We start from the raw sequence: 13609 nt of genomic DNA, 5'->3' as shown, positions 1-13609 counted from the left end.
CTTATGAATTTTATGCTATTTACATTTTGTGAGAATTGTATTTGTCAGGTTATGAATTTTCCTTTATTTGATTATGAATGTTCCTTTATGTAATTATGAATTTTCCTTGTTATCATTATGAATGTTCTTATAGTATTATGCAATAATGAATCTCATAATAGAAAGTTCATAATTGCATAACATAAAATCCATAATATGATAGTTGAATATAATGTTCATATGGATTATGAATTTTCTATTATGATATTATGAATTTTCTGTAGTGTAATTATGAATTCTGTGATTATAACTTTTTTATTTTACCTTTTTGTTCAACATTGTAGCTATTCTACTTTGATCGGGTCCAATTCAAAGGAATGAGCATTCAAAGAACATATCCAAGCATTACTGCATGGACAAGTAAACTTGCACGGCAAAGGGTTTCCGCTGAGAAAAGGTCGGGCGGATATGGTAAAGGGAAAGTTATCCCTCGTATTGCAAAGCCTACTGCTGATTGTATCGCTTCTACTTCCGCCCAACCAGTCCCAACCATCTCTGTGCCGCCGTCTAGTGTTGATAGGGTCACGCGGGTTCTACAACGCCTTGCTGCTGATGTCTTGGAATTCGGTGAGGCTATGGCTGAAGTTGGCAGACAAAACGCACCGGTGGATGTTATGAAGGCCGCATTTTCTGGAATTTCCACCATGATTGGCGTTGCAAGCACAATAGAAAGACCACCAACTCCAACCTCCTCTCAACTAGACGACATCTTCTTTGGCCAAGAGTCTTTCACAAAGGCTGTTGATGCCTTGGTTGAAGCCTTCCATAAGACCAATCGGCAAATGGAGATTGACCCTCCCTCATTTGATTTAGGGATCTCTTATACCCCGGCACCATTGGTTGATGAACCACGTGAGCAAAGTGCAATGGATGAAGATGAATTGGATGCCCTTGTTGAGAACATTGTGAAAGACACTCCCGGTGCTGCTGATGCTGCTACACTCTCTACTACTCCTACCGCTATCCCTGCTACAACCCCTACTGATACGCTTGGTGCTACGGCTGTTTCTTCCCCTGCTGCTTTCCCTGCTCCTACGCATGTTCCTACCACTGCTGCTACCCCTACTGCTTCATCTTCTGAAGCATATGCTGCTACCCCTGCTACATCAAGTTCTGAAAGACGAGAAATAACTCCATTGATCAAGGTTCCATTCGCCAGAGATGTCCCTGATGCTGCTAATACTTCTACGCCTGCTGCTACACTACCTGCTACCCTCGACGATATTGATAGGTAAACTAATTAGAATATGAAATTGTGTTATGAACTTTCTGATATTATATTATGACTTTTCTTCTGAAATATTATTAATTTTCACATATGAGATTATGAGTTTTCTATTATGAGTATTAAATTACATTTTTGATATTATTAACTTTCTGATATGCAGTTATGTATTTTCTGTTCTGTATTTATGAATTTTATGTACTGCAGTTATGAACTTTCTAACCTGAAATTGTGCAACTATGATGATATTAACTATCTTCGTGTGTTTACAGTGCATTTCTGGACAGTGAATCTGATGTCGAGGATGTCACCAGGCGAAAGAGACCAGTCCGGAAATACAAAAACATCCCGTTAAACTTGAGATCACCTTTTTGGACAAAGAATGTGCCATTTGTCCATAATGCCAGTGTGACCGAGAGGGCCGTATCAAACTACGCCTTCATGGATGTTTCTACAGATCATCCAGTGGAGTATGTTTGACTCTAACCATTTAGAAAACTTTTTATTTTCATTTATATTTCACATTTACAACCATATATTAATTTATTTACCTATTTATCAAAATTTTTTGTTCATATAGTGAAACTCTGTTTATCTTTGATGATTTCTCAATGACAAGAGGAGATTTCCACACCCTCCGAAGCGGTGAAATTTTTAACACATTCATAGATGTATGGGCGTTGAGGCTTACACTCCTCAACACAAAACGGGCGTTGGGGAAGCCAAAGTGTATCTATTTTAGCACGTTGGTACATGTAAGTTAATAACAACAATTTTTACTCTGCTCACTTCTGAATCTCCTGTTAAACCATTCTGTATTTTATGTCATGTAAATATGTATTTTATATTTGTGATTATGAATTTTCTATTGTGAGTTTATAAAGATACATTTTTGATATTATGAACTTTCTGATGTGAGATTATGTATTTTCTGTGTGAAATTATGAATTTTCCCATATGGCATTATGAATTTTCTATTTGTGAGTTATGAAATTACAACTTTGATATTATGAATTTTCAGTTCTGTGGTTATGTATTTTCTTTGTAATATTATGGATTTTAAGTATTTTCTGTGTGTGATTATGAATTTTCTCATATCATATTATGAATTTTCTATTGTGAGTTTATGAAGTTACATTTTTGATATTATGAACTTTCTAATGTGAGATTATGAATTTTCCCATATGGCATTATGAATTTTCTATTGTGAGTTATGAAATTACAACTTTGATATTATGAATTTTCTGTTTTGTTGTTATGTATTTTCTTTGTAATATTATGGATTTTATGTTATGATATCATGAATTACGTATGACTGCCATTACATATTGCACAACTTATCATTGATACGTATTTTTTTCCCCTTAGCTTCAACTCGACCCATCTGAACAGTGGATGAAGAATCTTCCGCTTCAAAAGCGGAAGGATAATTTCAATGAGCGATTACAGTATGAGATTTCAAAATTTGAAAATCTTGATGTCAATGATGCTGATTTGGTAATTTATAATTACCCACCTTCAACATTTATTCATTAATTACATATTTCTTCTCTATTCTAACTACTTCTTTTGATGTTAGCTATTTTTCCCCGTACTTCGACACGAACACTACTTTGTTGTCTGCATCAACACCATCTCAAAAAGTGTTGAAATCATTGACAACAAGATGTTGCCGAAAGGTGTTACTGAAGCTGACAAGTATGAAGATTGCCCAAATCTACTGGTAACTTAACCTTAAACTTGACCTTTCAAACGTTTGTTATACATTTCATGTGAATCATAATCACACTAGTTTCATTTTTGTCCAGATGAATGCTTTGAAAGAGTACTTGACTGCAGAAAAATCCCCCCTACTCCGTAAGATACAAAACCTTCCTGTATCATACTTGGCCATTCCTTGGAAGGAGCTTGACAATGTCATTGATTGTGCCATATATGTCATGCGACACATGGAGTCCTACAAGGGGAATGTTCAAGATTGGGACAGTGGATTCAAGATAGGCACCCATGTAAACGTAAGAGTATAAGATATATTAATTTCAACTTAGATTTGCTTTTTTTTGTTTTTTTTTGTTTTGTTTTTTAACATCTTTTTTTTTTTTTTTTTGAAGGCTGACTTCATTTGGGAGCTTAGAGCTAAATACGCATCAAACATTATCACATGGGGTAGGAACACTGAAAGATTGCGAGTTATGAAGGCAGCCAAGGATCTCTCAAAGAAGAAGTGAAACTATACCGCTTTTTGGTGTTTGAATATGTTGTGAACATGAAGCAAATCTTGACTGTTGATATTTTGTAATGTGCACAGATATTTTGCACCTATGAATACACAATCTATTGCTGGTAAATGAAAGTTCATAAACTGGCAAAAGGAAAATTCATAATCTGACACATAATTCTCATAAAATCTGAATAGCATAAAATACATAAGCACATACTCTAAATTCATAATCACATATAGGAAAATTCATAATCACATAAAGGAAGATTCATAATCAGATAAAGGAAGATTCATAATCTGAGACATAGAGGAAAATTCATAATCACATAGAGGAAAATTCATAAACTGGTAAATGAAAGTTCATAAACTGGTAAATGAAAGTTCATAAACTGGCAACGGAAAATTCATAATCTGGCACATAATTCTCATAAAATCTAAATAGCATAAAATACATAAGCACATACTCTAAATTCATAATCACATATAGGAAAATTCATAATCACATAAAGGAAAATTCATAATCAGATAAAAGAAGATTCATAATCTGAGACATAGAGGAAAATTTATAATCACATAAAGGAAAATTCATAAACTGGTAAAGGAAAGTTCATAAACTGGTAAATGAAAGTTCATAAACTGGCAAAGGAAAATTCATAATCTGACACATAATTCTCAACCTATATCTAAAAATCATAAAATTCATAAGTACATACTGTTAACATGATCTCAGTCTATAGCTACATCGTGGTCTACATTCTTATTAAAATGAACAAATTGTGAACCCCCGGTGCTTGGATGTACAAGATATCCATCACGAGCAATCTCTGAAATATTTTCCAAGACCAATGATTGGACAGAGCCCTTTGTAATTGAAGCAAGCTTGTTTGCAGCGCTCTTTCTTCCCCTTGCTGCATTGTACTTCTTCTCAATAACACTACTACTCCTTTTATTTCTCACACCTTTACCCCTCCGGCTTGAGGGGTCTTGGACAATACCACTTGACGAAGACACAGCACCCTCCTCAGTGTTCACATCCCCAATCTCAGCTTCAATGTTTTTCCTTGCATTCTCAACGGCTTCATCACATAATTGTCTAGCAACACTGTTATCTTGGCTAGAAACAATAAGCCTTTGAAATTTCCTACTAATCTCAACAGCCCAAATTGAAGAAGGGACACCACCATTATAAAACACAGATGCAATGTCCACGTTTGTACGCTCAACAGCCTTTTTAGTCCATCTTTTTAGAATGTATTTATCGGGAATACTGGAAACACAGTGCACATGAAGTATACGTAAGCAGTGGCAGCAAAGTATTCCCAATTCTGAAAACAGCTTGCAACTACAACATATATCCAAATTGATTGCCTTAAAGGTTACTTCATGCCTTATGATATCTATGTCTGGTCGCCACACGTGATACTTGCACATACAACCATCGTTCAACACCATTTCTTGATAACAAGAGCTACCTTTCATAAATTGTTCCTCGAACAAAAAATATATCTCAATTGTATAAACCTCTCTAGCATGTGAAAGGAGTTTCACATGATCCAACATCATGGCGGGTACTCCTTGAGAACACCGGAAATCCTCGCCATTTTCCTTACTTCTCCATTCAGATATAACACTCACAAATGATGAATAAAAATCACATAAACCAGCAGTCTTGGACAGCCTCCTAGAAATTGCATGATTTGTGCTTTCACTCCTTTGCGAAGATAAAATACCCCCGGAGAAATAATCCTTGTTGAACGCTGGACACCACTTCTCCCTACAGTCATAAAGCTTCTCTAGCCATGTATTCTTATGACAATTATATTTTGTAACCATCCTGAAAAGGTTAAAACACATGTTTATTACTCATATTCTGAAAATTCATAATCTCATATTACAAAGTTCATAATCATGTAACAGAAAATACATAATGACATAACAGAAAATACATAATTGAATACTGTGAATTCATAATCTCATATTACAAAGTTCATAAATCATATAACAGAAAATACATAATGACATAACAGAAAATACATAATGACATAACACAGGAAATCCAGAATTGTATAACTGTGAATTCATAATCTCATATTAGAAAATTCATAAATCATATAACAGAAAATACATAATGACATAACAGAAAATCCATAATGACATGACAGAAAATTCAGAATTATATAATGTAAATTCATAATAACATACCTTGTCCAGTAAACCTCAAATTCAGCTTCAGTCTCGGTGTATTTCAACACACAATTAAACATATCCAGAAAATCCTTATGATTCCTCAATGCCTTAATATGCTTCTTCGAATTCTCACCAATATGCCATATGCAAAGACGATGGCGTGATGTAGGAAACACCATGGAAATGCCAGCAGCCATAGCTGAACATTGATCCGTCATGATAGTCTGTGGACACTTGCCATCCATGGATCTTAAAAACGCTCTAAACAACCACGCAAATGACTCTATCCTCTCATTCATCAAAAAACCACAACCAAACATTACATTCATGCAATGATGGTTCATCCCTACAAAAGGACCACAAATCATATCATATTTGTTAGTGCGGTATGTTGTATCATGCACTAACAGATCACCAAACACCTCATAATCCCTTCTCATTTGACCATCCCTCCAAAAAAAACTACACAATCTTCCATCCAAATCAACTTCGAAATCAAAAAAGAAATCAGCCTCATTAGATTGCCTCCTCCTGAATATCTCAACCAAAGAATTTGAATCCGATCCATCCAAACACTTCAAACTCACAAAAGCCATCGAATTGTAAGCATCGCGGTTGGTAAAGCCAACCAATGGAGAGCCCCCTGACTGATGTTTCAAAAACCTCATACCATCCGCCAATGCAACACCACTACTCTTCATGTCTTTTAAATATTCAAGCTGATTGTTTCCCACTCTTCTATGCGACCGAAGCAGATGACTCTTGCCAAATGAACATAACTCGTGATTGTGCTCTTTCAAGTGTTTTGTAACTGTCCACATCCCATCACCCCCCACATCAAACTGAACAAATGCACCACATCCAGTCCTCATATCAATCTTTGAATAAAGCTTAACACCACTGTTTGGTTTCTGCTTATACCCAGCCTTAGCACAGAAGAACCTCTTCATCTGAATTGACTTAGTAGATGCCTTATAACGTTGTTGGCCTTTCCTCACACTAAAACCAACTCTGTATGCATATCCATTATATAACTCAAAAGCTTCGTCAACATTTCTTACTACAACACCCACCAAGTCTTCATCAACTGCAATTGCAACAAAAATATAACCACACCTATACCAACTACTAAACTATGAATGTGGATTTCACCTATAATGAATGTAATATGCTACACTATAGAATTCATAATCTCATGTGAGAACATTCATAATCACAAAGAATAAAATTCATAACATCATATAAGAAAGTTCATAACAAAAACCGGATATCAATAACATTTGTGACATTATGAGCATTCAAAGTTGCATAGATACTCATGGCATTAAATGCATAACCTCATAACATAAAATTCATAACCTCATATGGAAAATTCATAATAACATAACGGAAAATTCATAACCTCAAACTGTAAATTCATAACGTGAACAGATTATTAATACCAATCACAACATTCAATTTGCATATAATCACCATGAATCAGTACCTACACCTACAAGAAACAACATTCATGATACACCAACTAATAAAAAGAACCTGGACTTGAAGACGAGCCATCAATGTCAATGTTTAACTCTGCTTGATCATTGCTTATTGAATCACCAACACAATCTTCATTCACTGAGTATATGCAAGCAGTGTAACACACCAGTTAATATGTTATGGACATATTACTATTACATTATGAATATTCATATCACATGCATGAACAGAGTATCAAAATTCATAACTCTGTAACAGAAAATACATAATTGCATTTTGTAAAATTCATAACAGAAACATGGAACTAATACACATTTACGGCCATTATGAACATTCAAACTGCATAGATACTGAACAAATATCAATAAAAATAACTAAATCTTCAACAATCCATGATCTCATAAATCAAACGAAATCAAACGCATAAAATCAAACGCAACCTGGAATCGCAGAAATCATATCGGTTGAATCTTCTCCTCGAACCATCGTCTCCTCCATCACGAATAGGAAAGAATCGCGAATGTCGGATCACAATTGCCTTCAGCGATTTGCGAATAGGAAATAATCAAACGCAAAGAGTTGTCTGATCATAACTGCCTTCCTAACGCCGTTAATAGAACAGTGTTTTTTTTTTTTTTTTTTAAACGACGCCAAAAACGACGTCGTTTGGAAGCGTGTTCACCAAGCATGGTGAGCACGTTTCCACGGCATAATTTGCGGAACTTTCATCAATAAGATTCGAAGCCCCACATTTATGTCATTTTTTAGAATAGAGTGAACCCAGAATTAAAAACTAAAGTTGAACTCTACTTTCATATTAGTTACACTTTATTACAACATTATTAGGTATATTTTATTATAACATTATTAAGTATACTTTATATTATTGCTATGTGCATTTTATAGAGTTACTACACACTTTAAATCATAACTATGACTACTAAACTATTAAACTCAAAGTGAATTTCTAAATCAAAATTTAAAAAAAAAAAAAACCCCTAAATTAAACAAAATAAATAAATTAAATCATAAACTCTTAAACATGGTCGAGTGACATAAGTGCGACTCTCTCAAATAGGAAGTCACATGTTCAAACCCAAGTGGAGGTATTGACTCTTTGTGTTTCAATGGGTCCCGAAAATTTTCTAGCACAGTTTTTCATTTTAAAAACAGGAACACTCTTAAAAACAATTTTCTAAATGAAAAACAGAATAATCTATCATCTATTTGGTTATATGTCACTATAACCACATTACTATGATTATATTTATTATCATCTTCTTTTAATTGTCACAATCTTCTATCTTTTCTACTTACTTTATTTATTTAAACATAACTTATTTGCTTACACTTTAAAGTTAGGCATTACTTATATTATCAAAATTAAGAATTGAACTCTATAAAATGTTTTAGATTTTGATAGAACTCAATAGATTATTAGTTAAGATATTTTTAATTATGTTATATCGTAATACAAATTCGGTCCAGATATGAGATATTAAAATCTCACATATATTAGAATTCAAAGTAAAAATTATATATTCATATACATGTCATTCAAATGAATATATCCAAAAAATATTTTAAATGTTAGCTCAAAAAAATATTAATATTATCTAAACTAAATTTTAAGTGAACTAAGTATAGGTTAGGGTTACTCCCCCATATGGGAGGTTGTGGGATCGAGCATCAGTGGAGGCGATATTGACTCTTTGTGCTTTAATAAGTTGAGAAAGTCGTTATGATATTGACTCTTTGTGCTTTAATAAGTTGAGAAAATAGTTATGAACAGATACTGCATTGTAATAGAGTCAGTAGTATTAAAAAAAAAAAGTAAGTTATTAGTTCAAATATATTTATTAATTTTTATGTAAAAATTTTACATATATTAGACATAAAAGTACAATAAAAATAAATTTATTTTATTTAAACTAAACATATGTAAAAATATATTAAATATAAAACCAAACATATGTAAAAATATATTAAATCTAAAATCTAAAAATCACACGAAAATAATATTGTGTTACTTTTATAACGTTAAACAAAAAAATAATTTTGAAAAGATAAGTATTAGTAAACAAGTTTTCTAAACAAAAAAAAACAGAGAACGAATATATACATCTAATAGACCACTGAACTTAATACTAAGTTACCAAAACATCTAATAATTTATATATACATTTTGTTTTGGATTAAGAATCAAATAGACCATTAAACTGAATACACGATAATATAATTAGATCACTGAACTTAAAAAAAAAATACAATTAAATCCCTAAACTAATCTATTTCATGCAATTTGTCCAATTATCACTTTTAATGAACTCAAAAAAAAATTGTAAAATATGACTAAAACTGCAATTGACCACAGATGCACATAACTCTTTCAAGCTATTAGCCATTTAGCCCTTAAAATAACATTAAGGTTCCCGAAAACGACATAACAACCTACAACACTACAAATAAAAAACAGACATGGATTGGATTCGCATCAGTTGCCCAACTTCTAACAACAACTTAACACAGAAGAACTAGAATGTAAAGATGAAGGCATGCACGCATGCAATTCATAGCATGCAGTCTGTCCTAGCCGGTAACCTTCTGAAGAAATTAAGGGGCACGGAGGGAAGCCTGTAGCGGAACCTCGGGTGTCTCAAGGTGTAGAATCCAATCAAAAGCACGACGACTTGGAGGGGCGTGACATAGAGGACAATGGCAGCCACGAGGCAGAAGAGCACGAACAGCGCTGTAGCTCTCGGGTCTCTCCAGCTGAGCAGAGACCGCAGCCTTTCCCCTTGAGTAGCTAAATCCCCGACCACGGTTTGAACCCGTCCCGCAATGCTTCTCAGGCGGTCATATCGCATCCTCACAACATCGGGAGGGCGGGAGGTGGGGAACGTATCGAACTCCTCATCGAGCTCGTCAGGATGGGCATTGTCAGCACACGAGAGCCTCGTGTCCATGTGGGGAGGATGCCTTGGCCTCCATCTGTAGTTCCACACTCCAATCAAGAACAGGTAGAGGAACACAGTAGGGAGGATGAGCTCTGGGTACAAGACTAGAATCAAGAACAATATGTGAATCAGAACAGTTGTAATCGGGTTTTTCCAGTTGCATATTTGATCGAACCATCTCCCGACAGAAATTAGCCCGCTTAAAACGCCCATAATCCTGAAAAAATTAGCCTTGCTCCTCCTCATACTCCACATGTGGGAACCAACATCCAGCATATACTCCACTACCTCTTTCCTTAAAGGCGGCTCAGCCCGACTCAACCTCGTCCATACGATCTGAGTGGCCTGGTGCCTCAAGCTGTCGAGCTGAATAACAGTTAAGGGATGGATATAATGCATTTTGGGCAGTAGGGGCTGTGAGTACATATGCATCATATTAAGCAAGGAAGAGCAAGAAAACCTAACAGCCAATTGAATTTCGCCCATCTTCTTTACCCCGGTGGGATGCAAAACCAGAAGCGGGTAAGAATGTGTGTAAACACGATCCGTCTCCAGGGTAGAAAGCCGAATCCTGACCTTCCCAATTCTCGAGTCCCTCGACCCACCAGATTTCTCTCCTCCCTGCAGATGACAGTTATCAAACACGCCAATAGTTATAACAGTACAAGGATCGAAAACCTCCCAAGTGTATTGTTCATTCCATTTTGGACCAAAACTGTCGATTATTGTCCTTGTTCGAACCCACTTCTGTCCATATTTCGCCACACAGTAAGCATCTGTTGTCGCCCGCCCATCTTTTGTCTTCATAGGCGAAAGCCCACCAGCACTAATAATACCCACTTCAAGAACACCGATATTGGGTTTCCATAACTGCTTTGCGGTTGGTCTAAGATCACTGCTATGATGTGTTGATTCATCCAGAACATGATACCCGCCTTCCAGGCATATTCTCATGTGAAGCCTGCTGGAAAATTTTATTTCCTTCTTTTCCCCCTCGACGATTATATGTTTCTCAAGATTATACCACCTGGAGTTGAGTGGCCTGTGATCCAACCTTCTGTCCACAAACTGTAAAGGAATAGCACACCTCCCCAGAACCTCGTCCTTGTTGGGTGCAACCCTGTCTTCCACACTCAAAATGAGAGGCTCCTCGAATGGTTCTGCAACGACAAACATTAGATCCTCGTTCCACATTGGATTGATAGATTTGTTCATGGAAACTCTGGACCTCAGAGCCTGATTTCCCAGAATTGCCTTAACAAAAACTTCTGGAAACCTGCTCTTATCGTTCGGGAGCAAGTCCTGAGCCTCGATTACATTAACTCTCAAGTACCAAAGCTTGGGCGAAAGGTATACCTTCGACCTTATATTTGCGAGGCCATCAGCCCCGCTAACAGCTGCTGCATCCGAATGCCATGCCTCGGGGAATGCCTCATCAGCCTGAGTACCCATCCAAACAGCCAACATCAGCTCCCCTCCTCCTCTAACCTTATCCCCCTTCCTGTCCTCCAGCCTATACCACTGCGGTGCCAGAGGACTATCGGGCGGAACCCTCTTTGGAACCTCATTCAGATCAAACAAAACCCGACCAACAAAATCATCCTTAACAAAATCCTTATCCTTCACAGACACCTCAAGCACAGATGCCTGAATCCTGTCCTTGGAGAAAGCAAACACCTGATTCCATTCAGGGTTGCTCCTCTTCTCAAAATGGCGGGTAGTTCCCTTGTAGTTTCCCAGCCTAATCTCCACATAAGGATCAAGACTCCCTGTAACATCCTTCCCTGGCAAATCCTTGGCTTTCACAACCCGGACATAGAGGTATTGCATCTGCTCAACAAGGTCATAGGTACTAGTAAGCTTATCACCTGAGACCTTCCCTCCACCCAGGTGGGGTTTGGTCTCCTTAAGAGTAAAATCTTCATGTTGTGGCCTCTGCATCTTCAGGTTATTATCTCTATCGCACTGATCAAACAAAAACAAAAAAATTAAGCCAAATGTTCAGTAATTAAACAACATTAGACCCAAGATCTTAGCCAGACAAAATTTTATAAGGTTTGGGAGAAAAGAAAAGAGGATAGCTTTATACAGTGATAACAAGAAAAATCACAAAAGCCTATCAAAACGTTAGATCTGAAGGCTCCAGACCTGTAACATCAATGAGGTAAGGAACCCACTAAAAAAAATACAGAATCCACACAGAACAGTGAACCAAAAAACAAAAACAACAAAGAACAAACTTGTAAGTTGTAACCCCATACTTAACAACACACTTCAATGGGTCTCTAGGAACAGAATGACAAAGAACATTGCTGTAGTAAATGGAGATTATACTTCGCTAAGCAAAATGCAGCTCATTAGAAACCCAGAGGGCTTCTTTTTTCTTTTTTTTTTTTAATAAAAGAAGTGAAAAGACCAGCTTAAAAATGTTGCTTTAGACGTAGGTAAACAGAAAATAATAAGAATGTCTTGTCCATAAATTTTTTAAAAAATAATAATAATAACAAGAAAGAGAGAGAGAGAGCCAGTATCAAATGCAGAATAAAAAAAAGTGGCAAAATCAAGAATGTCTGCTCTATATCAATGTTGTTTTTTTTTTTCAGAAACAGCTACAGATGGAAACAGATAGAGAAGCGGAAAGGGATGAATGTAAAAGAATATACCTTCAAGTGTTCATGGGAGCTGAAGAGGAGATAGTGGGTAGTGAAACTCTGAACAGAGACTAGAGAGAAAAAGCAAAGGGGGGTGGGTGTGGGTCTTTGATGCTTTTTGGAATCAGGCGAGAGGGAGAGAGAATATAAAAGGGTACGGTTTTGTAGAGAGAGAAAATGGCAGTGCGGCACAGCTCTCTCTCTCTCTCTCTGGCAGTGTGTGTCTTCTTGTGTCTCTTTTGCAGTGGTCGGTGAGGGCGCTGGATGCTGCTGCTGATGCCTAATGTCAATTTTGCGTCTCCCAATCCCCCATTTTCTTTTCTCTTTTTCTTTTTTATTTACGTTTCTTTTATTAATCTCTGCTGCTTGACCATGTGGACCCCTCTCCCGCTTTCTGGTCCCACTCTACTCTCGCCTATTACCTATATATTACACATTTACACGCCTCATATTTCTATAATAATACATTAATACACCGCGTTTATTTATAAATAATAAAACCGTTACAAATTATTAATCCACTCAATCTCAATTATTAATGATATAACTTCTATAAATATTTAATTAAAATATACTTTAGTATAGGGTAATCTCAGTTAAATTATTCAGATTCATTAATATGATAATTACAAAATTTAAAAGCAATTCCTTATTAGAGAGGTTTATTGACCTTCTTTGTTGAGATTGGTTTTATTAATTTGATTGTTTTTTAGTCCTATTAAGTAGTTGAAAATTTATAAACTATTAACTTTTAAAATAATTATTGTATTTTTTTTACATGACAATATCAGAAGATATTTTGTTTAGATATATTCAATTATGGAAAGAGTATAATATCATAGTTTGA

General features: G+C 35.7%; 2 protein-coding genes across 5 annotated transcripts; both read right to left on the bottom strand.

Annotated features, from left to right (window-relative positions):
• Positions 1–4211: 4211 nt before the first annotated feature.
• Positions 4212–7148, bottom strand: LOC109161685 (protein FAR1-RELATED SEQUENCE 4-like). The gene is made up of 5 exons (XM_019310176.1): positions 7115–7148; positions 6198–6759; positions 5688–5933; positions 5007–5319; positions 4212–4907 (listed from the first exon to the last, which is right to left on the bottom strand). The coding sequence occupies exons 1-5, from the start codon at positions 7146–7148 to the stop codon at positions 4212–4214; spliced, it is 1851 nt and encodes a 616-aa protein (XP_019165721.1).
• Positions 7149–9507: 2359 nt separating this feature from the next.
• Positions 9508–13049, bottom strand: LOC109162176 (FT-interacting protein 1-like). 4 transcript variants are annotated; one of them, XM_019310904.1, is made up of 2 exons: positions 12775–13049; positions 9508–12076 (listed from the first exon to the last, which is right to left on the bottom strand). In XM_019310904.1, the coding sequence occupies exon 2, from the start codon at positions 12050–12052 to the stop codon at positions 9725–9727; it is 2328 nt and encodes a 775-aa protein (XP_019166449.1). In that variant the 5' UTR covers positions 12053–12076; positions 12775–13049; the 3' UTR covers positions 9508–9724. The 4 variants fall into 4 exon arrangements, with proteins under 4 accessions (XP_019166449.1, XP_019166450.1, XP_019166453.1 ...); XM_019310905.1 differs by having other exon boundaries at positions 9508–12078; positions 12778–13049; XM_019310908.1 differs by lacking the exon at positions 12775–13049 and adding an exon at positions 12373–12448.
• Between the last annotated feature and the right edge of the window lie 560 nt (positions 13050–13609).

This window comes from Ipomoea nil, unplaced genomic scaffold (genome assembly GCF_001879475.1).
Source record: "Ipomoea nil cultivar Tokyo-kokei standard unplaced genomic scaffold, Asagao_1.1 scaffold2926, whole genome shotgun sequence".
Taxonomy (NCBI): Eukaryota; Viridiplantae; Streptophyta; class Magnoliopsida; order Solanales; family Convolvulaceae; genus Ipomoea; species Ipomoea nil.
Note: the sequence above shows the minus strand (reverse complement) of the source record. Positions and strands in the feature narration are given on the sequence as shown.

Bases quoted from the DNA above. Each gene is read 5' to 3' on its own strand.
- LOC109161685 (XM_019310176.1), bottom strand. From the start codon at position 7,148: ATGGTGATTATATGCAAATTGAATGTTGTGATTG. The intron at 5,934-6,197 runs GCAATCTAATGA...GTGGTTGTTTAG, and splicing joins GTTGAGATATTCAGGAGGAG to AGCGTTTTTAAGATCCATGG. The intron at 4,908-5,006 runs GTTTATACAATT...TGTATGTGCAAG, and splicing joins TCCTTTCACATGCTAGAGAG to TATCACGTGTGGCGACCAGA.
- LOC109162176 (XM_019310904.1), bottom strand. From the start codon at position 12,052: ATGCAGAGGCCACAACATGAAGATTTTACTCTTAAGGAGACCAAACCC.